The sequence below is a fragment of the Nymphalis io genome, chromosome 18 (genome assembly GCF_905147045.1).
Source record: "Nymphalis io chromosome 18, ilAglIoxx1.1, whole genome shotgun sequence".
In the NCBI taxonomy this organism is placed as follows: Eukaryota; Metazoa; Arthropoda; class Insecta; order Lepidoptera; family Nymphalidae; genus Nymphalis; species Nymphalis io.
In genome coordinates this window covers 5,519,989-5,545,123 of record NC_065905.1, presented here as the reverse complement: position 1 = coordinate 5,545,123, position 25,135 = coordinate 5,519,989, and the positions used below count along the sequence as shown (strand labels likewise).

The 25,135-nt window shown below is 35.8% G+C and overlaps 2 protein-coding genes across 3 annotated transcripts in view; one reads left to right on the top strand and one right to left on the bottom strand.

Moving 5' to 3' along the window:
* Positions 1-25,135, bottom strand: part of LOC126775286 (flotillin-2) — a 246,230-nt gene that overhangs the window by 173,012 nt on the left and 48,083 nt on the right. The gene's annotated exons all lie outside the window — the stretch shown is intronic.
* On the top strand, positions 15,498-17,400 carry LOC126775283 (glucose dehydrogenase [FAD, quinone]-like). The gene is made up of 2 exons (XM_050497101.1): positions 15,498-15,624; positions 16,037-17,400. Exons 1-2 carry the CDS (start codon positions 15,498-15,500, stop codon positions 17,398-17,400), a joined length of 1,491 nt encoding a protein of 496 aa, XP_050353058.1.

Genomic DNA, 25,135 nt, shown 5'->3' with positions numbered 1-25,135 from the left:
TGGTAAGAACTCAATGCTTGTTGAAATAAAAAAATCTTATTGTTTTAAAATACCAGCGGTAAATTATAACACATTGTTTACTTTAAACAAAGCCTCTATTATAAGGTTATATATACGAAAGAAGTTTTATCAGTATAGTCAGATAACTCTATTGGTTTACACGACAGACGCCAGTAATGCTGGCAGCATGTTTTTCCGGCATCTACGACAATCATTGTCATATTTCACCCAATTTACACAAAACCTTAATAAATTATATAATTAAACATTTTCCGTGAATCACTTGTTTATTGGTGGAAGCCGTATGAAAATGCGTTTAAAGTTTTAGAGTTTATCGGGTTCAGACCGACATACAGGCAGACGTAGCGGGGGGCACTTTTTTATAATATGTATTGACTATACACTAGTTTTACTAACATTAGATTAATTGAAACCATAACTTGCGTACAAATTTTGTTTTTTTTTTAAGAATATATATATTAAATATATATATAAATAAAAATGTATATATGTTTGTTCGTATGTTCTTTGAGTTCTATACCATTGATCCGAATGTGATGAAACTTGGTGAGTTGTTCTGCGTACGGCCAAGAAGGTTCTTAGTCTAAAAAAACAAGATCTTCTATTTGTATGTTTATCCCTCAATATAAACGTTCTGTGTAGACCCTTATTCTACTAACGAAGCCATCTCGGCTCGTTTATAAAAAAAGTGTGACAGCACATGAAAATACATAACAATAAATCTAAAATAATTTAATTAAAACAGTTAATGTTGTTACTGGTGGTTGTGCAAGCTCATCAAGGTAGGTACCACCCACTCATCAGATATTCTACCGCAAAACAGCAGTACTATTGTGTATTGGTATTATTGTGTTCCAGTTTGAAGGGTAAGTGAGGTTGGTGATCGTCGCATTGACGATGTTAGCGATGGTTAACATTTCTTACTGTGCCAATGTCTATGGGTGTGGTGACCACTTACCATCACGTGGCCCATTCGCTCGTCCTATACTATAAAAAAAAGTAATAAGTTACAATAATTTGTTATTATGTACATAATTAAACTAAAATCAGATAACGGTTAAAATTATTTAAAATTTCTCACACAGGTGCTACTTATAGAGGCTGGTGGCGCGGAGCAGATGTTCATGGATATACCAATTGTCGCCACGATGCTACAATTCACAAACGCCAACTGGGACTATCACACGGAACCCCAAGTAAGATTATCATTTGTTATTCATATAACCTAACCATGTTTAATTGATTAAGGTTAGATATCCATTCATTTAAATATTTGTACAAAAAAAAAATAACTACGTCATCCTAAACGATTTATTGCCACGTATTTATCCATCTGCGTAAGACGTATTAAAGTGCAAACAGATTATAATGAGGCATAGTTTCTTTTCCACCACTCTCATAGTCCAATAAATAAAACAGTGACGTGTTAGTCCAATAAATAAAACAGTGGGTTTTGGTTGATTTCCGACTCACAGCTTTTCAAATCCGGATTTCTACTGAGATTTTCTTTACACAATTCCCAATGACATTTATCGGCCCAACCTGGTATTTAACCCCAGGGACTCGTCAGCCTTAAACTAGGGGCCTTTAGTGACTAGACCTTTTTCTTTCGTGTGGAAAACCTCATGGTTACCCTAAATCTTGGATGATGGTAATACAGGAATACGTCGGACACTTACCGACTAAAACCACCATGGGCACTCTTCGCTCTCCACGTGGTGAAATTATAGGCGCATTTGCGTATTCATCTGCGAATAGCGACCAGACTTAGATTAATACTATTGTATTTATGGAAACGCGAAACGTGTTTATTCTCAGTAAGTGTGAATCGAATATTTATAATTAATTACAAATATATATTGTATATCTACGATAAATTTTTTTTTCAAACTAATTTCAACGTCGTGCGTCACAAATTCCGAAAAATTAAGAAAAAAACTTGTAAAGAAGTTTAAGAAATATTGCGCAAGTCATCACGTGCTAACAAGGTATATTCCATTGATATTTAACTAATTAAATTAATGATTTCTTAATATTAAAACTTTCCATCGATATACACTACTTATTATTGATATTAAACAATTATAAAAAATCCCATGACGTCACGCAAACATTTAACACGATAGTTTTGCGGTTAACTTGCAATATCTCTCAATTAATTCACGTTAGTGTAAGATATAAACGTTCATTGCAAGTACATTAATAATACGATTTATTATTATCACGTTTTATAGGAATAATTAAGATTATATCAATGATAGTTTAAAAAACTAAACAAACACGTTTTTTAATGTAATGTCCATAACATACTTCTCAGAATGGGCCTGAACTTATAACAAATTAACTTGACTCCTTCAATAAATGAGCTAGTATCAAATTATTGCATTGCGATCCTATAGACATAAAATACTTGTAACTTTTTCCACCGGCAGGACAAATATTTTTTCGACAACTAATAGAAAAAAAATAATGTTTTTTTTTTATCGATAACTCTTCATATAAAAAAAGAAAATAGGTTGACATACAGGGGACAAAAATGTAATGAACTGTTTTGCCTTTGTCTGTCTATATATAGATTCCTATTTACCCCTTCAGTCAAGCGTTAAGCTAGTGATAGGAGTTTGTGCCGATAGCTAAGGGCCCATGGTCGGATCTGCGTTTTCCACATCGCTAGGCAACCGGAACCTTTTAGCTATCATGCATGTTTTCATACTGTGTTAGTTACACAAGCGAAACTAATATGGAGCATGTACAATCAGACCACCGCCATTCCCTTTTAATGGCCTAATATATATTAAAATAATAAATAATATTAACTATTTATATAAATAAGACCAGCTGATCAGTTTCTTCGTAATGAGCCAATTTATTGTGATTCTTCTCTCCTTATAAAATAATTTTAATATATGTCGCGGATTCAAATGAGTTGCCATCTAAATGGCTGTCATATCCAACATTTTGATTTTATTAAAACAGTCAGTGTGCACGTTTAGCACTGGCGCTGTCCTGAGAGCAAGAGACCAAGTGTGTCAATCGACAAACGATCACACGCACTACTGGCAGATACATCTTTATATTTTTATATTTCCATCAATCGGCTGTATAATAAAATAGGTACCCATCTTATATTTTCGCAACTTGATGTCTGACAACCGACAACCCATAATACGTAAATCAAGTTGTGTGGTGTTGCTATTCTAATAAAATAAGTGACATCGTGTACCCGCCTAAATTAATTATCTCTACCATGTGTACGTACTATTATTATATTTATATTTTTCTAGGTGGTAGGGCTCTATGTAAGCCCATCTGAGTAGGTACCACCCACTCAGATATTCTTCCGCCAAACAGCAATACCCAGTATTGTTACGTTCCGGTTTAAAGAATGAATGAGCCAGTGTAGCTACAGGCATGAGGGACATAACATCTTCGTTCCCAAGGTTGGTAGCGCATTGGCGATGTAAGGAACGGTTAATACTTCTTACATCGCCAACGTCTATGGGCGGTGGCGACCACTTAACACCAGATGGCCCATTTGCTCGTATACCTATAACTTAAAAAAATATTTCGCCGTAACTACTCGCATCTTTGTATGTCATGATTTAAAGCCGCATTCAAGGGAGGGCATCTGGAGCTACGGCCGGCGCCTCACCAAAGAGGAACCCCCGCAATAGAAATTTCTAAAACAAACAACAACTCAGTTCTAACGAGGATACACATTTAATGTACTAATATTTAAAGATATAGTAAAAAAATAGGAAAATATTAGTATTAGTATTATATCTCCATATGTTTTTAAAATAATTTTATTTGTTCAGCAATAAGCTCTTATTAATACAGTCTAATTAAAGTAATTGTTCCATTTATTTGGAAAATAATTAAGGGCCATACGATCCTTTGTTGCCACAGGACCTCCAGATCACTAAATCCGGCTCTGTGTATATGAACGTCTATAACCTAGAGACTTACTATTTGGATATGATGAATTTTACTGTAGGTGTTAAATTGCCAAGTCTCCTAAATAGATAACTTACATATATAGTAATAAACACTATATACGTACGTACTATTTTCATCCAAATATACTAATTTTATACATAAAACTTACTTATTAACATTTAATACAGCCAGTACTTGGAAGGAATAATATTAAGTAATTTAATTCCTTGTGGGTACTATAAATACTTATCAAATAACACCAAAGTATTCTAATATACTACGTACAAGCCTTTAAATATAATTTTTTAACCGTTATAATATAATAAAATTATTTGACCGTTTACAGAATTTAACATTGAAAATGCACGCAAACGCACCTATTTTGTGTTACACAGATGTAGCGGATAAAAATGTTATAACTATTACTTGTAAATTAAAGTTACCTAGGTTATATAATTATATGGTATGAATTAACTTTTCTGTTTTTACAATTTAACAACACTTGGTAGCTCTATTTGGGAAGGAGATGCTTAAAGGGCGTGGTTGGATAGGTTAGACGGACAGGGAATATACGTTTCGGTAGTAATTGGGGGACCGCGTCGTATATCTTTTCTACCTGTTTGTCTCAGTTTCATCTAAGTATTATTTGAAGCGTCGACCACCGTCGAATATTGTTTCGTATTGTTTTGTTTCGACGTAAACTTTATTTAATCACAATATAACACCAAAGAATCTAATGTATGATGACGATGTTCTGATCGATTTCGGCCACAGCGGCTATTCTCAATGGAGTGTCCAATTATTATGTTTGATTAATTATTATATCTAATTCGTTTTGGCAATAACATTGACCTTCTGCTGTTTCACTAAACATAAGTTATCGTTCTAAAACCTTTTTATTCTACAAGGCCGCAGACATGAGTAGTGTGTAACATTACGGATACAGCGAAGGTTGTGAGCAGATCTTGAAGATTTGACATCTTTCGAAATTCGTATTTTCAAAATAAACTTACAAAGATAGCCGCCAATTTTATTTAAAATTTTAATTTTTATATAGTTTTTTTTATTTTTATTTAAAATAGGTAATAATAATGTCCTCCAGATCGATTTTGGCCATGGCGGCCAATCTCAAGAGAGATTAGCCAACAGCGCAGGATATATTATATTAGTGCACAAATGTGTGCTCAAACACAGGCGCACTCTCTATTCCCTAAGTCTCATAATCCGATGGGATGGCAACGACACGACCGACGACCTTTGATAGTTAGCCTGGCAACTAATACTAATGTAATAATGTAATAAATAAATTTTTTACTAATGTTTTGCACATTCTATACTTTTTTTTTTAATTTAATGTTTTATCTGTTAAGTATTTGATTGAATTAGATCATTATTTAAGATAAGATAGATATGAAAAAACAAAGCTAAAAATAAATTTATTATTCCTGCACCAAAAACATTGAACTTATTGTTCACATTTTTCCAGTTTTTAACATTCAAAATAAGAGTGAGTAATCATCTTTTAGACAAACGTGCTCTAACCTAGAAATCATCATTATATGAGATGATCTTCGTCAAGCGCAAACCTATTATACAATTAAAAAATACTATTTAAAGAGGTATCAGATGTAATAAATAAATGCAATAAATGACGAAATTAAAACATTTGTCATTAAACGTAATCGAACGTTTAATTACTTGATACAAAAACACATTAAAATATCATTTAAATCAACAACAAAAATACTGTTTGTTTAATTTTGAATTGCGTAATATATTTATTTATAAGATAAAATATTAATCAAAAATGTTTTATTTCGTCAACAATTTTTTTCGTATCGCGAGTTAAACGATTTACGACAGGGTAGCAAAAATACTAATTGATCTCGCTACAAAAACTTTTGGTATCTTTTAAATTTTAAGAAAATTATCATACGAAATAAATTATCTAAACTTTATTCTTAGAGTTTTTGTGACGGTACTCCATCACTTCTCGTAATAAAGTGTCATATTTTAATAACTTAGAGTAGCTATATCAACCTTCACCGAGCGGAGCCCAGCACAGAGAGGCCACGCGGCTACATTAAATTTAGTTGTTGATACCAACTCATTAAATATTCTACCGCCAAATAGATTACTGAGTACTGTCAGTATTTTTGGGTTCCGGTTGGAAGGGTAAGAGTCAATTAAATTTCAGGCACAAGGGAGATAACATCTTACTTCCTAAGGTTGGTGGCACATTGTCGATTTGAGGAATGGTTAATCTTTCTTACAACGCCAATGTCTATGGGCAGTGATAACCACTTACCATCAGGTGGTTCGTTTGCCTATCTGTAAGTATCCGCGCGATTAAGGAATGAAAAACACCGGAAACAAAATAATTACACGTATGATAAATAAGTGAATTAAAGTTATCTGTTGATTAGCAAATTAATTATTTTTTTTGAGATATTCTTTCATAGATTTTAGTAATGACACCAGACAAAGCTTGTATTTTTATCTATGTTATCTTCAACGTACACTTTTTGTTATAATCTAATATTTTTTCTTTGTCTATGTCTCATCGAACTTATTGACGACTATTATTATTATTATAATAAATATAAATATAATAATTTATTATTATAATTTTAAAAAAACAAAAGAAGTTTTCTTTCTTTCGTTGACATAAAAACTACAAATACGATTGATATGGTAACTTATGTCATGACATTATTATTGTACTTTCAGAACGGACATAGGCTATTTTTTTTTCATAAAACAAAGACAAGGCAATCGGTATAATTTAATTCGGTCTCGATCCGTTTAGATAGCTAGTAATATATGCGAACCATGGTTTACCACTATCGCATATTTTTATTATTCATGAAGGGTGAGTGAGCCAGTGTAATTACAGGCACAAGGGACATAAAATCTTAGTTCCCAAGGTTGGTGGCGCATTGGATATGTAAGCGATGGTTGACATTTCTTACAATGCCAATGTCTAAGAGCGTTGGTGACCACTTACCATCAGGTGGCCCATATGCTCGTCCGCCTTCCTATTCTATAAAAAAAAAATACTATATTAAAAAAAAAAAAAAAAAAGATATGACTGTCGAAACGATTAAAATAAAAAGGTACGCCTGATATCTGAATATAAAAATATATAATATATATCCAAACGAACATTTTAGAGATTTAACTTAAATTTTTAAACAAATCAAGCTTTATAAAACATATACACAACCAATACAAGTACAAACTAATTTCGTTTTTAAATAATAAGCTGTCATTATAACGTCAATGTGAATTAGATTATTAAATAAAGCGTGAAATCGTAAAAAAAAATTGACCATTATAATATTAATTCTAAACGTAAAATTTATACAAAGATTTAAAAACAAAAGAAAAGTTAACTCTGCAAAATTGAAGTTCGAAGTCGATAGCGATGATATCATTTGCATAATCTGCTGGTTTTATCTCATTTTGTTGAGGCCAAGGCAGATTGTTTTTCTTTCTAGTAATATCTTCCTCAGTTACTCCCTTCATTTGCGATCTCTCGAACCCATATTGTTCTCGTTATTTATCTTGGATAATATATATTTTTTTTATAAAATAGGAAGGCGGACGGGCATATGGGCCACCTGATGGTAAGTGGTCACCAACGCCCATAGATATAGGCATAGTAAGAAATGTAAACCAATGCACCACCAACCTTGGGAACTAAAATGTTATGTCCCTCGTGCCTGTAATTACACTGGCTCACTCACCCTTCAAACCGGAACACAAAAATAACAAGTACTGCTGTTTTGCGGGTTTTGAAAACCTGATGACTGGGTTGTACCTACCCAGACGAGCTTGCACAAAGCTCTAGAATTATTATATTAATGCTAAATGTAGAATTTATACAAGAATTTAAAAACAAAAGAAAAATTAACTCTACAAAATTGAAGTTCGAAGTCGATAGCGGTGATATCATTTGCATAATCTCCAATTCATTTGATTCACCTTCCACCCATCAATTTAACTTGACAATAAATGTGATACCAGTTTTATAAATTATCCCATACGCTTTAAAGTCACTCAGGCGTTGCAGTAACCATTATCTCTAAACCATTTCATTTGATAAGTAATATTATTTTGAAGTTATTTTAACATTTCACTAAAAATATATATAAAAAATAAACTAGGACATAGGTTTGTATTGAAAATGTAAGTATTTGTCGCGAAATACTTTTTGCGTTGGTTACGAGAGCACCAAGACCGTCCATATTATCATATTATAATATTATCATGTAGCTTATCTACCGACCTTATATATTACGATTCAGATCACGAACCATCGAAGGAGACTCGGGCCACTTGACGTACCTACGATTAGTTTAAATTCCATTCGAACAATATCAGTGACGGTAATGAGGAAAAATTCAAACAAATTGTAGTTTAACTAAACGAGACGATTCGATCTTATTGACCAAACAAGTTCCAGCAGCAACTTTAACGGCGTTTAATTAGTCAGTTGTTATAAAGACCGCACAGTATTTATGTATATTTATTAATCGAACCATAATATATATATATATATATATATATATATATATATATATATATATATATATATGACACTTGTTGAACATGTTATAATATTGATATTTTGGCGACGTAGATTAAGTTTATTATAGCAAAAATCAAATAATACTTAATCGAATTCGAAGTTTTGTCAATTGATTTTGCTACCGCAGTGGCGGACGTGACGTGGTTCGCATAAGCAAACCATATACATATTTTGCTTACCACCACCTGCTGACATTTTTTTTAAATATTTAAGTGTCTTTAGTTTTTCTTATGTGCACATGTATGGATGTTTAAAAAAGCTATTCAAAGAATTTTTAACTTTAGGAAAGATTGCTTTAAAAGTGAAAAAGCTCAAATCATTTCGTCGTATAGTATATTACTTTTTAATTGCGTTCATTTGATTCATTAGGACTCCCTGAATAGGCAAACAGAATCGATTAAAGTATTTAAAGGTATATATTCGTTCGTCGTATAACATTTTATAATTTAATTGATTGTATATGCCGATTACTTGATACCAAAAAAATTCAATATTCTGTCTGCCTTCGGAATATCAGAGGCACCTGAGCAAAAAAAAACGCAGAGGTATAATTCTAACTGAGCATTTTTTTTTTATACTTAACATTATCGAATAATTCAGCATTGATATGTGTGCACATCGTATACTTTTTTTAATAATGAAAAAACCGACATACGGACATGCCCTGCTCTGGATGACTGTTTTTTAGATTTCCTTATAAGTATATAAAATATATATACTTATAAGAAAATCTAAGAAACGACGAGATGGTTGGCGTGATTGGCAGATGCTTGCCTTTCACGCCGAAGGTTGTGGGTTCGATTCCCAGGACAGACATTTGTGTGCATAAACATGTCTGTTTGTTTTGAGTTTGGATGTAATTATCTATATAAGTTTGTATTTACAAAAGAAAAATAGTATATGTAGCGTATCAGTTGTCTGGTTTCCATAGCACAAGCTCTGTACAAGCTTAATTTGGGATCAGATGTGAAAAATGTCCCAGGATATCAAAAAATATTTTTAAAAAAAGAGGATATTAAATTATTGTGTTACAGTTAAAAATAAGAAACCGTGTATTAAAATAGTTTATCTAAGTAATTAAAAAATAATTTAAATAAAAAAGGAAATTAAAGGGATCCCCCCTTTAATTTCCGTTTTTAAATAAGAATTAAAATATACATACGAACATATTTTAATAAATCGAGCAATACCGGTTCAATATGGACACGTTTGTTAACAATAGAAGCTGTATTCATCTACATAATATATTTGATGTCCTTTATATGAATGTAAATCAAATAATTTTATTGAACCGTCTTATAAATCACCGAAGAATAATTTTCTGTTATTAAATTTGTTATTTTCGATTTCAATATATTTTTTATATAGAATAGGAGGCGTTTTAGCTGTTTTAGAGGTGGTAAAAGTAACGAGACTTATGGAATTTTAACTATTGTATTACTAATTACAAAATAAGTGATTAACGTGTATCGCGCATAAGCCTTTACTGGTGGTAGGGCTTTGTGCAAGCTCGTCTGGGTAGGTACCACCCACTCATCAGATATTCTACCGCAAAACAGCAATACTTGATATTGTTGTGTTAACGGTTTGAAGGGTGAGTGAGCCAGTGTAATTACAGGCACAAGGGACATAAAATCTTAGTTCCCAAGGTTGGTGGCGCATTGGCAATAAGCGATGGTTGACATTTCTTACAATGCCAATGTCTAAGGGCGTTTGGTGACCACTTACCATCAGGTGGCCCATATGCTCGTCAACCTTCCTATTCTATATATATAAAAAAAAAGCCTCGAGACAAGTGTAAAAGATAAGTAGAGTCCCCGCACCCCGCATTTACGGTGAAGCGTAGCCGCAACAACCGTCAAACAACAATTATCTGAATTGCTTTGTTTTGCGTTTTGAAGGGTGAGTGAGTGTAATTACAAGGACAAGTACAATATAACAATTATTAATTTATGACGAGCCGGTCGGCGTGGTTGGTAGATACTTGCCTTTCACGCCGAAGGTTATGGGTTCGATTCCCACCCAGGACAGACATTTGTGTGCATGAATTTGTCTGTTTGTCCTGAGTCTGTGTGTAATTGTCTATTTAAGTATGTATTTACAAAAGAAAAGTAGTATATGTAGTATATCAGTGGTCTGGTTTATAGCACAAGCTTTGTACGAGCTTAATTTGGGATCAGATGGCCGTGTGTGAAAAATACCAGGATATTATTATTATTATTAATTTAGATTAATGGTCGGTGATGCATTTGCGGTGTAAGGAGTGGTTTATATTTCTTGCAGTCATTGTCTAAGGCAGTGTTTCCCAACCTTTTCTAAGGCCACCTTAACATTTCTAAAATTTTTATGATTATATTTAAATGCAATGCTAGATGCATTGCATTTAAATAACCCAAAGCGAAGGGGTTAAAGTCGTGTCGAGTACATTTTTAAATTGCCTCCCTTAACTATCAAGTTGCCTCCCTGTGATGCGTAAGCCCCACGTTGGGAAACACTGGCACCAAACAACAAACCTTTGAGGCTTGTTGTTTGTTGCCAGTGTTTCCCAAGCAAGCCTCAAAGATTTTTCATGCTCAATTTGTGTGTATAATTTATTTGCCACATGTGTATCGATATACGTCGAGGGGAAACCTCTCGAAGTTGTTAGTGAATATACCTACCCAGGACAGATAATGCAAGTCGGTAGGAACAATTTCGAGAAGGAAGCCGATCGAAGAATTCGCTTGGGATGGGCAGCATTTGGCAACCTTCGTCAAGTCCTCAAGTCGTCTATACCGCAATGTTTGAAGACGAAAGTCTTCAACCAATACGTCTTACCTGCCATGACATACGGTGCCGAAACGTGGACACTAACTGCGGGTCTAGTCCACAAATTCCAAGTCGCTCAGCGTGCTATGGAGCGAGCTATGCTCGGAGTATCTTTGAAGGATAAGATTAGAAATGAGATTATCCGGAAAAGAACCGGAGCCACCGACATAGCTTGCAAAATTAGCAGGCTGAAGTGGCAGTGGGCTGGTCACATATGTCGTAGGACCGATGGCCGTTGGAGCAGACGAGTCCTAGAGTGGAGACCGCGAATCGGCAAGCACAGCGTATGTCGCCCTCCAGCCAGGTGGACCGATGACCTTAAAAAGGTGGCGGGCACCAACTGGATGCGGAAGGCGGAGGACAGGGAGTTTTGGCGCACCTTGGGAGAGGATGTTCAGCAGTGGACAATGATTGGCTGTTGATTGATTGATTGATGTGTATCCACCAACAAGCATTGGTTAAGCCGAGTGGGATAAGCTCCAAGCCTTCTCCCTATGAGGAAAGTAGACATTAGCTCAGCACTGGAACTATTTTTTAATTATGGTAATTGTTTTTTTATTTCAGTCGGTTTATTTCAGGGCTTTGTACAAGCTCGTCTGGGTAGGTACTACCCACTCATCAGATATTCTACCGCAAATCAGCAGTACTTTGTATCGCTGTGTTCCTGCTTGAAGGATGAGTGATCCAGTGTAATTACAGGCACAAGGGACATAACATCTTAGTTCACAAGGTTGGTGGCGCAGTGGCAATGTAAGGGATGGTTAACATTTCTTACAATGCCAATGTCTATGGGCGTTGGTGACCACTTACCATCAGGTGGCCCATATGCTCGTCCGCCTACCTATTCTATAAAAAAAAATACATTATCTAATTTAACGTGCATTTCAGTTATAGTTTGTAATTACAGATTTAAATGTCAGGTAGATTGCCAATACATATTTGTTGATTAATATGCTAAAATAATAGTGCTCAACCTTGACACTTACGTATTGATAAATTTGAAATGTTAATAATTGTTTTAAATGTGTTAATAAATTTAAATAACTTCATGTATCTACTCGTTGTTTTATACCTCTCATGTGTGCCAAATGAATAAAATAACAGTCTATATATTTACTAACATATTCATCTGTAAATAAACAAGTATGTGCTTAAGTTGGCTACCTTCGTTATGTATTTTTGGTAATTGCTGATCTCTATAAATTGATCCTGTATTGCGATCATAAACCATTCAGTCTCAGAGAAAAACTCGCCTCATGAAATAAAAATGCATATTACTTCAATTTATTAAACTGTTTTAGTCTTACTAAAACAATTCTTCTTCTATTTTTAATTATTATCGAAATCAACCACAAAATAAACAAAAAATGCAATACGTCAAATCTATTATTTATTTCCAGCAAACTACGAGAGCTGTTTGTAATTCGACTATTTCGAAGCTCGAAACCTTGTGTGAATACCATAAATTGACTTATTAACTTTTAAATAATAATATTCGTTGTATTGCACATTTGGATGTTTCAAAAAAAAAAAGTCATTATATGTTTATATGGTAAGATTTGTATGGTGGGTTTAAGATTTATCGCGTTTTTGTACGTGTATAATTTGCTTGACTAAACGTGTTTAGCGATTGATTAGTGAATTAATGCTCTGTTTTCTTTTTTTGAATGTCAAATCAATAATCACAAAAAGTGAGAAATCTGCATTTCACTAAACACCCGCTAAGCAACGTTTATAAGAAAAGCTACTAACATTTATGTGTTTGTTAGAAATATTTATGATAAATTTAAATTAAAAAAAAAATTGTGATGGAACTGGTTTCTGGTATATTATGTAGTAGTAATATATTTTCGTTGAGGATGTTATTATCGATAAATAGGCCGGATTAATTGTTTACAAAACTGAATGTACATATCTAGACATAAGGATGATCCTTTGAATAGAGCTTCGATTAATGATACCTTCAGGGTTAATATGTGGTATGAGTCACTTTTTTATCCGAAAAGCGAAAAATATTGACAGTAAAAACATGCGTACGCTGAGTTGGGAGCGGACACTAAGGTTAAGGTCCTGTGGGACGTCTCTTGTCTCAAAGTCCTGGTACCTTTGCAAGGTTTACCATTCTCGTGACCCGGGACTTTCAAGTGCAGACTCTGTGGCTGTGGCTTGTTCATTGTTTTTTTCAAAATCGTATCACGATGATGTTATTTACAGGTAAAAGAATCTATCACTGATATTTACAAAACTTTTTACTAAAATACAATATTTATAATGATTACTAAGCCTGCTTTACAATTAGAATATTTCATGAAATCAAATTTAAATGACTATTAGCTTTCACTTAATATTTAAAATGTTGAGATTTAATTCTATGTTGTTGTTGTTTTGTAAATACTTCGAAGTCCAGAGACGGCACGAGACTTCGGACTGCGGGACGATTCGAGACTAAAGTATTTGAAAAATTGAATTTTCGCGAAATCCGATAATTCCAAATCCTTTTAACCAAAATCTCTTTTTATCGTGGCATTTCTTTTCTTCGTGTTTATGGTTGAATAACCATCAATCATTTGTTCATTTCAATATAAATTTAAAAAACATAAACAATAATCCATTTAAGGATCGTTCATCCGGTAGGTCAATACAATGAGTAATGGATTCCGAATTGCCAATTATGTAAATTAAAATAACGACATTTAAATCCATGGCATTATCCAAATACCAAGAAGTTTGCTACTCATGTTATTAAAAAAAAACTTCCTTTTCCTGGCTTCGCAAATATCAAAACATTAATAATAATTCCGTATCGTTTTTATTATTTAAAATGTTGTTTTTATTATTATTGGATTGCATAAAATTTGATTTTTCGAATATAAAACGATACCTGTACTTTACTTACGATTCAGATTTTTCCTTAAAACTGAAACTGAAAATATTTCAAAGGCATAAATATGACTTTCTTTCATTTTGAATATGCCCCGCAAATTTTCACTAATTATTCAATAAACTAGGACCTAGGATAGTCTAGGATAGGACTAGTAACCACATATGATCAGGTGGCCCACTCTGCCTACCTAATACAATAACAAAACGCAACTAACATATTGCTCTACAATAACATTTCTATTAATATTATTATTACAATATTAATTTTCTATTATTTCTCTCTTATATTATGGGGCACAGTTATTGCTGTCTGATCTTTCATACGTTTATGGTCGAACTAAAACATTGAATAGTTTCCCGTCTCTTACTAAGGAGCGTTTGTTATTAGTTGTTCCTTTGATTAAACCTTCCAAATATAAGGATGTTTAGAAAATGTAGAGTATTTAAACTACCTTTCTCATTTTCTTGCCTCTGCGTTGAACTGAAAGAGTCTTAGTAATAAGAAAACTGGTCTGCATTTTATTTTTAATTTCATTGATATAAATAAAAAGTATTCGTATTGAATTGTTATAGCTTACGGAAGTACCAAATAAGTGACACTTCCGATTATAATATTTCAACCCCAACTCGACACTTGACACATTACTTAGTTTGTCTATTAGGTACTATATATACTTAAAATAATATCATCTCCCCTAAATATAAGTATTTTATAATTATAGTAATTAAATATTATAATAAGATACTTATAATTGGATTAGCAAATTTCATATTGAGATAAGAATTGCATGATGCGGAAGAAATTAACAAGGACGATAAGGTTAGCAAGACTCAACGCAGAAATTTGCAAAGATTGCAATATATCTACAGTTATTCTCGATACACCATAAAATATTCTCTCGAACAGAGAATTACATGCCACTTGAAGGCATCGATCGCATTCAAGGCTTTTAAAAAGTCGACGATTCCAACAATTTCATCGTTGGTATTTAAAAAAAAAAAAAACAAATTGACCAAAGAAAATGTGAGGAATCACAAAAAAACGATTTTGTTTTGAATTCCGAAGCGTGCAAGAATGCATTTATGTGGGTTGGATTACAAACGAAATTCATTTATAATTAATTCTTCGGTATTCCAAATTGTAAATAAGGATGTTCTAATAATTGTAATCCCAGCACAATAGGTACTTCAAGGAAAAGAAACGATCATAAAACATTGGCATTTCCATTTACAGAAGGCCGCTTGTATGGGCATGCGTTCTGGACGATGTTCTTGGCCGAGAGGTAAAGTCGTTGGAGGATCTTCCGTGCTACATTCTATGATGCATACACGCGGCAATCGGAGAGATTATGACAAATGGGCTGCAAATGGGAATACAGGTAAGTAGGTGATAATATTCATTACTATTATATACTTCATTGTTATCATGTAATTTCTAATTGCAATTCCTAAAAAAATAGAAAAACCTTATTTAATAGAAGGTAATAGAGCCGTGATGGCCCAGTGGTTAGAAGAAGAGAATTGGAACTGATGATTCCGAGTGGTGCTTAATTTATGTTTATAATTCATCGTTTGATGGGCGGTAAGGAAAAACATCACTAGGAAACTATTTTACTATTGTATGTGGCAGATTGTTATCTGCCACATACAAGTCATCACGCATATCCACCAACCCATATCATAGTAGCGTGATGGAATAAAACTTCTCTTTAAAAGGAGAGGTAGACTGAACCCAGCAATGGAACATTTCTAAGCTGTTAATTTGTTTATATAGTAAATATACATTTACAGGTTGGGATTATAATAGCGTGCTGAAATATTTTAAGAAGTCAGAAAACATGCAAATTGAAGAATTGGCTAAGGACACTAAATATCATTCAACAAAAGGTCCGATTAATATACAGAACTCGAATTGGCGAACACCACTATCTGACGCATTTTTGCAGGCAGGAGTAGAAACCGGGGGCAAGATTGTCGACTACAATGGAGAAAAACAGATTGGATATTCTTACATACAATTCACGATGAAAAATGGTACAAGAATGAGCGCAAGCCGGGCATTTCTTCACCCGATCAAATACCGTGAAAACTTTCACATCGTCAAGAACGCAATGGTTACAAAAATACTTATAAACCCTTGGAAAAAGCAAGCCTATGGTGTAGAATTTGAAAAAGGTGGAAAAAAGCATCGTATAAAAGCAAAAAGAGAAGTTATTTTATCAGCAGGTGCTATTAATTCACCACAACTTTTGATGTTAAGTGGAATTGGACCTAGATACCACTTAACAGAGAAAAACATTACAACATTTATCGATCTCCCGGTGGGATACAACCTCCAAGATCATTGGGCATTAGGTGGCCTTACTTTCCTTATTAATAGTACTGATTCAATTAGGTTTGAAAAGATAGCTACTCTCAACAATGTTATTAATTACTTCTCGCAACATACAGGTCCTCTAACAGCACCAACAGGAACAGAAGCTCTAGCATTTATTGATACCCAGGACAAAAAAAATGATGACGGCTACCCTGACTTGGAGCTAATTTTTGTTGGTGGTTCTTTAGTTTCTCAGTCAGCATATAAATATGCATTTTCTATAGACGAAGATATATATGACGCAGTTTATAAGCCCATACACGACAGACATACTTGGATGGTGTTTCCTATGTTGCTACTTCCTGAATCGAGAGGCCGAATAGCTCTGAGAAATAAAAATCCATTCGAGAAACCTATAATATATGCTAATTATTTCACAGACGGAGGTCACGATGAAGAGATCATACTGTATGGAATAAGAAAAACCATACAGCTGTCTAAAACTAAGGCTTTTCAAAAATTTGGAAGCAAATTGCACGATATTCCAATACCGCGATGTGCACATCACAGATTCGATTCAGACCCTTATTGGATATGTGCAATGAAAACAATAACAAACACAATATACCATCACTGCTGCACTGCAAAAATGGGACCGAGTCACGACCCAGAAGCTGTGGTAGATTCCCGTTTAAGAGTACACGGAATCAGGGGGTTAAGAGTAGTCGATGCTAGTATTATGCCTCACGTCCCAGCGGGTCACACAAATGCACCAACTATGATGATAGCAGAACATGCAGCTGATATGATAAAAGAAGATTGGGGAATTCCAATATAGTTAGAAAACAGAAAACTAGATATATTTTTTAAATAAATAAATTTAGTTAGTTTTAATATGTTTTAGCTTACCTGAGTATTTTTAGACGTTAACAGTAATTAGTACATATTTGTAATATTATAAATAGTTATAGTTAAGGTAACACTTATCTACCTATCTATGTATGTAGATAACGAATAAGAAAAAACTCAAATATTATGATTGTGAAACCGAATTCCAAACGAGTCAAACTCTTAGAAAGTCTGTACACTTAGTATAAAAATAAGTTTATATAATATAATAAAAGTTTATTTCATCTTTATAATTATTGTTAGTGAAGAATTACATGCAGTTTCGCTAATTAATATTAATTTTTCAATACAAATAAAGGAAACTTACATAAAGAAACAAATAATGTTATCCCTAATTATTACTCATTTAAAGCTTATCCATTTAAACCATTGTTTTTCTCATAAGATTATATTTTACGTCATTAAAATAAAACTTATTTTGTTGAATATAAAAATATAGAGATTTAATAACCTTTTGTAAAATTTATTTGTACTAAAATAAATTACAACAAAAGTTTAAATTTATTTTAAAACAACTTCATAAAGGACACTTATTTTTAACTACTTTGCAGCTTTATTATGTAATAATAAAATATAGCTACATATAACATATATATTTATGTATATATATAACATACATAACAAGTTATGAAGTAGTTTTGACAGTTTGCCATAAAAGCGAGATTTTTTGACTGGTCAGGTGTCACATTTTTATTATAGCACCATGATTATATATATAAACGCATGATACTACATAACTACAAATATATTGAAAAAGTTATTTTTACTTTTTTTAATAATAATAAATTTCGAATAATTATTTTAGATTGAATTTTTTATTTGACCTTTATTGAACGATGATAGATGGTTCTTTGTACACAGTTTTAAATCAATCGGATGAATTATACGCGAAGGATATACATAAACATTAATAATTTGTATAGACAAGATTTTCATATATGTTTCATTGAGAATTAATTATATAAATTAACTTTTAATTTTTTAAATCATATTAAAATATAGTACTATATTATTAATCTCAATATTTATTTATTTACATAAAAATTCATATTTGTTATACATTGAAAGACTTGGAAGCTCTTTGACCGGTTACAATGTCGCACATTTATATGTTTTTTTTTATGATGGAAGAATTTTTTTTAGTTCGATACACTTTTTTTCAGCAGGATATCTTACATCAACTTACATATCAAGATAATTAACTTTATAAAACTTGAATTATGAGTGAATAAAATGTAAAAAATTAAAACAAAATTACCGTAAAAATATATACTAATTAATGATATTCTTCTTTTCAACACGGCTGTTAATCTTCTTTTTATATATTGTTATAATTTTTAATTTTGTCATGTGGTAACCATTTTATAAAAGTACAACTTTATATTCATAAATAAATCAGACGTAACTTTATTAATTAAATAAAAAAAATGTTAGTCATAACACCCACCAAAAACATTTTTTGACAGCTCGTATATAATACAGTCATTTCTCATTAACATCGATTTGTTTTAATTCACGTGTCCGAACAAATCAAATTAATATTGTTTTAGTAATATATACTGTGTCAGATAAAATATAAGTTCCGGTAGCGAAATATTCTACCTAGAAATAGAATAGATTTTCCTATTTAAGTTTCTTACGTAGACAACATAAGTCTTTGTAAATTAAAATACCTAAATCAAATTTCGTGTAAAGTTAACTTAAGTTCATTACGCGTCGAATGTAATTAGTTTGAAGTCGATATTATCATTTATTTAATCCTTACTAATATGATAAACGCCAAAAATTCAAGTATTGATTTCTTTGTTTGTTACGCTTTGACGTCTTAACTACTAAAAAAGGAAAGGACATATGACACTTAACATCTCTCATACGCGGGAAAACCGAGAGCGAAGATTAGTTATAATATAATGGAATATTAATTAACGTATATTATTCAATTCAATTGTAATTATGTAAAATTTTGTCATCACAAAGTCCACTATTGTCGAGCAATCTCTCGCTTGATGCAGATCGACTCCCGCATCGGAAAAGCAGCCTCTACGTTCGGGAGGCTCTGTACAAGGGCTTGGGATAACAGACACCTTACGGTTAAAACGAAAATGCTTGTTTACCAATCATGTGTCCTAAGCACACTCTTGTATGCAGCAGAAACATAGACAACGTACGCAAAACAAGAACGCCGACTGAACACATTTCACTTGCGCTGTCTTCGGAACATTCTGGGCATCACATGGCAGGATCGCGTGACAAACAAGTCTGTTCTAGGCGGGGCACAGCTGCCTAGCATCACGGCCATTCTAAAAAAACAGTTACGGTGGCTAGGACACGTGCATTGAATACGTATAAAATACTACTGGGAGAGGTTGCGGATGCGAAAAGGTCTGTTGGGCGGCCTATGTTCCGTTACAAAGATTGCGCTAAGCGTGATATGGTTGCGTTTAACATCCCTAGCAACCGATGGGAGGAACTGGCTGAGGACCGTGCCAAGTGGCGACGCCTTATTTACGAAAGTCAATCAAAGCATGACGATGCCTGGTTTGAATTATTAAAAGAAAAACGCACTAAGCGTCATGAGCGGACTTCAAACCCCCGCCCATCTGGGGGCGCATACACTTGTCGGGAGTGCGGCCGAAGGATCCTCTCTCGCATTGGTCTCTTCAGTCATGAACGCAAGTGCCTTCGCGATGCTGCTTAAATCATCTGTCAAAGATGCAGAGGCCTATATATATTATTATTCTAATAATTGAAGAAAAATGGATATACTGAATTATTGTAATGCCTCCTTATATATACTATATTAAGTGACTGCCTCGTTAGTCTAGTGCTTGATGTAAGGATCCGGAGGACATGGGTTGAATTCCCAGGTCGGGCCAATGAAAAAGTTATTGGGTTTTTTCTGTCAGAAAATTCTCAGTAGCAGCCCGGAGTCTGGAAGTTGGAAATGTCTTCACTGCCGGAAGCACGTAAAGCCTTTATTCTTGCGCCTGAACTCCTTCCGGTCGTGTCGGATTGCCGTCCCATTGGCATAAGAGTTAGGGAATAGAGAGTGCACCTGTGTTTGCGCACATTCTTGTGCACTATAATATCTCGTGCGTAGTTGGCTAATCTCTCTTGAGATTGGCCATCTTGGCCGAAATCGGTCTGGAGGACATTATTATATTAAGTGAAGTATTTCCATTTGCTAGACAACGATATCTTTAGCTTGATTTCAGCAGGAGCAAGTAAAAGAAAAAAATTACAAACCTTCTTATCTAATTAAACTATCAATAAGGAAAAAACTAAACAAATTATTACAAACTTGCTATATTACCCTACAACTAAGTAATAGGTAAGCTTAAAAATAAAGGCAATGATCTATAAAATTCAAAACAAATATAATACTTAAAAAGTTAAAACTTTCAAATACAACAAACAAATATAATACTTAAAAAGTTTTCTGGTGGTAGGATGCTAACATCCGCCTGGCTTGTTACCACCGTACGCATGGTGAAAAACTCGTGAAGTGGCTTGCAGCCGCGTTTCGAGGTCAGCCAGCGTACAGCCAGTGCCCGAGCGAGTATTGCCGCGATGGGTGTTGGTCCAGTGGAGACGGCTGTTGAACCAATGCCGGGGGAAACTGTATTGACCTGCCGGACAGGGAGACCCGAAGAAACGGCTGTTCCGCTGGCCGCCCGTGGCATAGTACAGGGGCCCGAGCGTGCCTAACCAGCTCTCGAGGCTGCCCCACCAGGCCACGCATAATCTCGGGGTGGACCGTCGTGCCGGTTGGTGACCGGAAGGTGGGGTCCCGGCGGCCACTTCCGGGGGGGTTCGGGGGCCCTTCCGTCCGGCGGATCAGTATATTTTCCTTTTTGGCAAACATTTGGGAAAACACGCCTCCATACTTTGCCCATCCCTATCGTGGCAATACGTCGCTCGCCTCACGTCTCTTTTCCTAATTTTTCCAATGGTAGCACAAATAAGAAATAACGGTCGTTCAGCGGTGCACACCCCCACCATACCCACGCTGTTTGAGGTCGAGTTCTCTAACATCCGAGGACTCCACGCTAACCTCAACGCTGTCCACCACCATCTCGAGACAGCACGGCCAGCAATGTTGTTTCTCACGGAGACACAAATACTCCGTCCTGCCGATACCAGCTACCTTAATTATTCCGGCTACACGCTTGAAGAATCCTTCAAAGCGAAAGCCGGAGTATGCTTGTTCGTCAGGACGGATGTTTGCTGTCACCGACTGCGCTGCTTGGAGGACCCCTCCTTCTCCTTGTTGGTGGTACGTGTAGACCTGGTTCGTCAGAGCCGAGTCTACGTGTGCCTCTACAGATCCCACAATGGTGACTTGGAGACAAGCCGATTATTTGACCATCTTAGTCGGGTGGCAGATGCTGCGCAAGAGCAATTTCCTAACGCGGAATTGGTGTTTTTGGGAGATTTTAATGCTCACCACGAATCCTGGTTGAAATCCCTCAAAACTGACCATGCTGGAAGGACTGCTCATGCTTTTGCTCTCACACATGACTTGACCCAACTGGTTGATCAGCCCACCAGGATCCCAGACATTGATGGGCAAGCACCTTCTCTACTGGACCTTCTGCTGACTTCTCACCCGGTGGAATATCAGGTTGTGGTTCAGGCTCCTCTTGGCTCTTCGGATCACAGCCTTATTTCTACCAGAGTGCCACAGGCCAAGCTGCCGCCACTAGCGGTATGCAAACGTCGCGTTTGGCACTATAAGTCGGCGGATTGGGACGGTATGCGCGATTACTATGCGTCGGTCCCTTGGAAGGAACGTTGCTTCAGTGGGAATGACCCGTCAGCTAGTGCCGCTGCTGTTGCTGGCGAGATCATGCTGGGAATGGAATACTACATTCCTAGTTTAGATCTCGTCAGTAGGAGTACGCGTAACCGTTGGTTCACTCGTGAATGTGCCGATGCTGTATCATCTAAGCAGGCGGCATATCGCAAGTGGATCAACGGCTGTATTAGCGGGGCATCTAACATTGACTCACTGAAAGCAAACTATAATAAAAATTCCAAGTCCTGTAGACAGGCATACACGAGAGCGGATGCACAGCGCATTGTACAGATTGGTCATGACCTTGTGTCGCATCCTAGGGGCTCCCGTAGCTTCTGGCGTCTGACCAAGTCTGTGCAAAACAATTTCTGCCAACCTTCGCTGCCACCGCTCAGAAATCCGGACGGATCGCTAGCTCACAGTCCGCAAGAGCAAGCTGATCTCCTGGCTAAACTCTTTGCCGACAATTCCGTCATCGATGATTGTAGTGCACTGCCACCTACAATACCTGAATGTGGCCATACGATGCCTGACATCAAAATCAGGCAACGTGATGTGCGTGCGGAGCTGCAATCACTTGATGTACGAAAAGCTAGCGGTCCCGATGGAATACCAGCCATAGTGCTGAAGAAGTGCGCAGCGGAGCTGTCTCCTGTGTTAACGCGCCTGTTCCAACTTTCTCTCTCTTCGGGAAGTGTGCCGGAGACTTGGAGAAGAGCTAATGTGCAAGCGGTTCCCAAAAAAGGGGATCGGTCTGACCCGGCGAATTATCGGCCAATAGCTATCACCTCAGTACTTTGTAAGGTGATGGAACGGATTTTAAACAACCAACTGATCCATTACCTAGAAGATCACTGTCTAATTAATGATCGTTAGTACGGGTTTCGACCAAAACGGTCCACAGGTGATCTTCTAGCGTACGTAACACACCTCTGGGGTGAAGCTATCGACAAGCATGGAGAATCGTTGGCTGTCAGCCTCGATATCTCCAAGGCTTTCGACAGGGTCTGGCACAGAAGTCTTCTCTCCAAGCTACCGGCATATGGTCTGCCTGCTCAGCTATGCACCTGGATTGCCAGCTTCCTACACAAACGTAGCCTTCGTGTTTTAGTAGATGGTTGCGCTTCACAATTCTATGTAGTGAATGCTGGCGTCCCCCAGGGATCTGTGCTATCTCCTACACTCTTTCTTTTGCATATCAATGATATGCTCTCCCTTGGGAACATACATTGCTATGCAGACGATAGTACAGTGCATGGTGGATACCACGGACGCGCAGTGGCTGGGCGGGCGGAAACTGAGGAGAGGCGGGAGAATCTTGTCATTGAACTCGATAGGACGTTAGAGCTCATCGCCAAATGGGGCTCTGATAATCTTGTTGAGTTTAATGCCAAGAAAACACAGGTATGCGCTCTCACGGCGAAAAAGTCAACATTTTCCCCTCTTCCCTCCCTCTGTGGTACTCCGCTGGTGATGCAAAGCAAAATCGCCATGCTAGGGATTGACGTTCGCTGCGACCTTAGTCCAAAGGATTACATCGAGGCTGTTATAAAAACAGCTTCACGGAAACTCGGAGTTCTGAACAAGGTGCGGCGATTTTTCACGCCACAACAACTGTGCTTGCTGTACAAAACACAGGTACGGTCTTGCGTGGAATATTGCTCGCACCTTTGGGATGGCTCCGCTAAGTACCTACTTGAGGCCTTGGACCGGTTGCAGCGACGTGCAGTACGCATTATTGGCGACGTAAAGGTCACAAACACCCTTGAACCTTTACAATTGCGTCGTGAGATAGCAGCACTGAGCGCTTTCTATCGACTGTATCACGGCGAGTGCTCTGAGGAATTATTCTCTCTAATTCCCGCTTCCCCTTTCCTTCTTAAGTCCACGCGAGCTGGTTCTCGATGTCACCGCCTAACTGTGACATCAATTCCATCGCGAACAAAGAAATTTGGCAACTCCTTTCTTTGTCGCACTTCCAAAAAATGGAATTCCTTACCAGCTCACGTGTTCCCCTCCTCTTACAACCCGGGTTCCTTCAAACGAGGCGTGAAGAGGCATCTTGCGGGCCGGCAAGGCGAAGGCGGCTAGTGCAGAACGTTTTTCCCGTCTGTACTGGCCGTCGTCGCGTTTGGACTCTACTACCACTTACCATCAGGTGGAGTAGAGTCATTTGCCCTCCCGGCGAATATAAAAAAAAAAAAAAAAAAAAACTAATAGAACCAAATTACAACCGAGTCAATAATCGCAACCTTAAGCCACAAAGTATTTAACATTATCAAAGTAAAATTGTAATAATTAATTTAATGGAAAAAAAAACAAAATAATCGGACGAAAGGACGTGAGAACAACGACAACGCAAATTTAAACGAAACGTGAATGCTAATGTGTATGGCAGAAGGTCACTCGACTCCGAAGAATCTGGACACCACGACTAAGATATTGTATATTTATTTTAAATAATAATTCAATTATTTTGATTTGTTATATATATAGCCGTTTTAATGATCATCCCCCACAACAAACAGACAGACAAAAATAAAGTAATTGTTTTGATTTTGTTAAATTGCAAATAGCTTAACTCAAAAAGAGGCAGTTATTTTAAAATCATAGACAGACACTTCAATTTTCTTTTTTTGTATAGATTGACTTTTTTAGTTGCTTAAAATGAGTAAAAAAAGAAACGTGACAATTAATAAACACGCACATACACATACACTTTTAAACAAACAAACAAACATACATACGTATGTATAACAAAAACATATAAAAACATTTACACACACAAAAAAAGTCTCTTCCACACCGGCTCTTACGTATGCATGTGTATCTGTATTCATGCAAACACAGAAGCACAAACACGCAA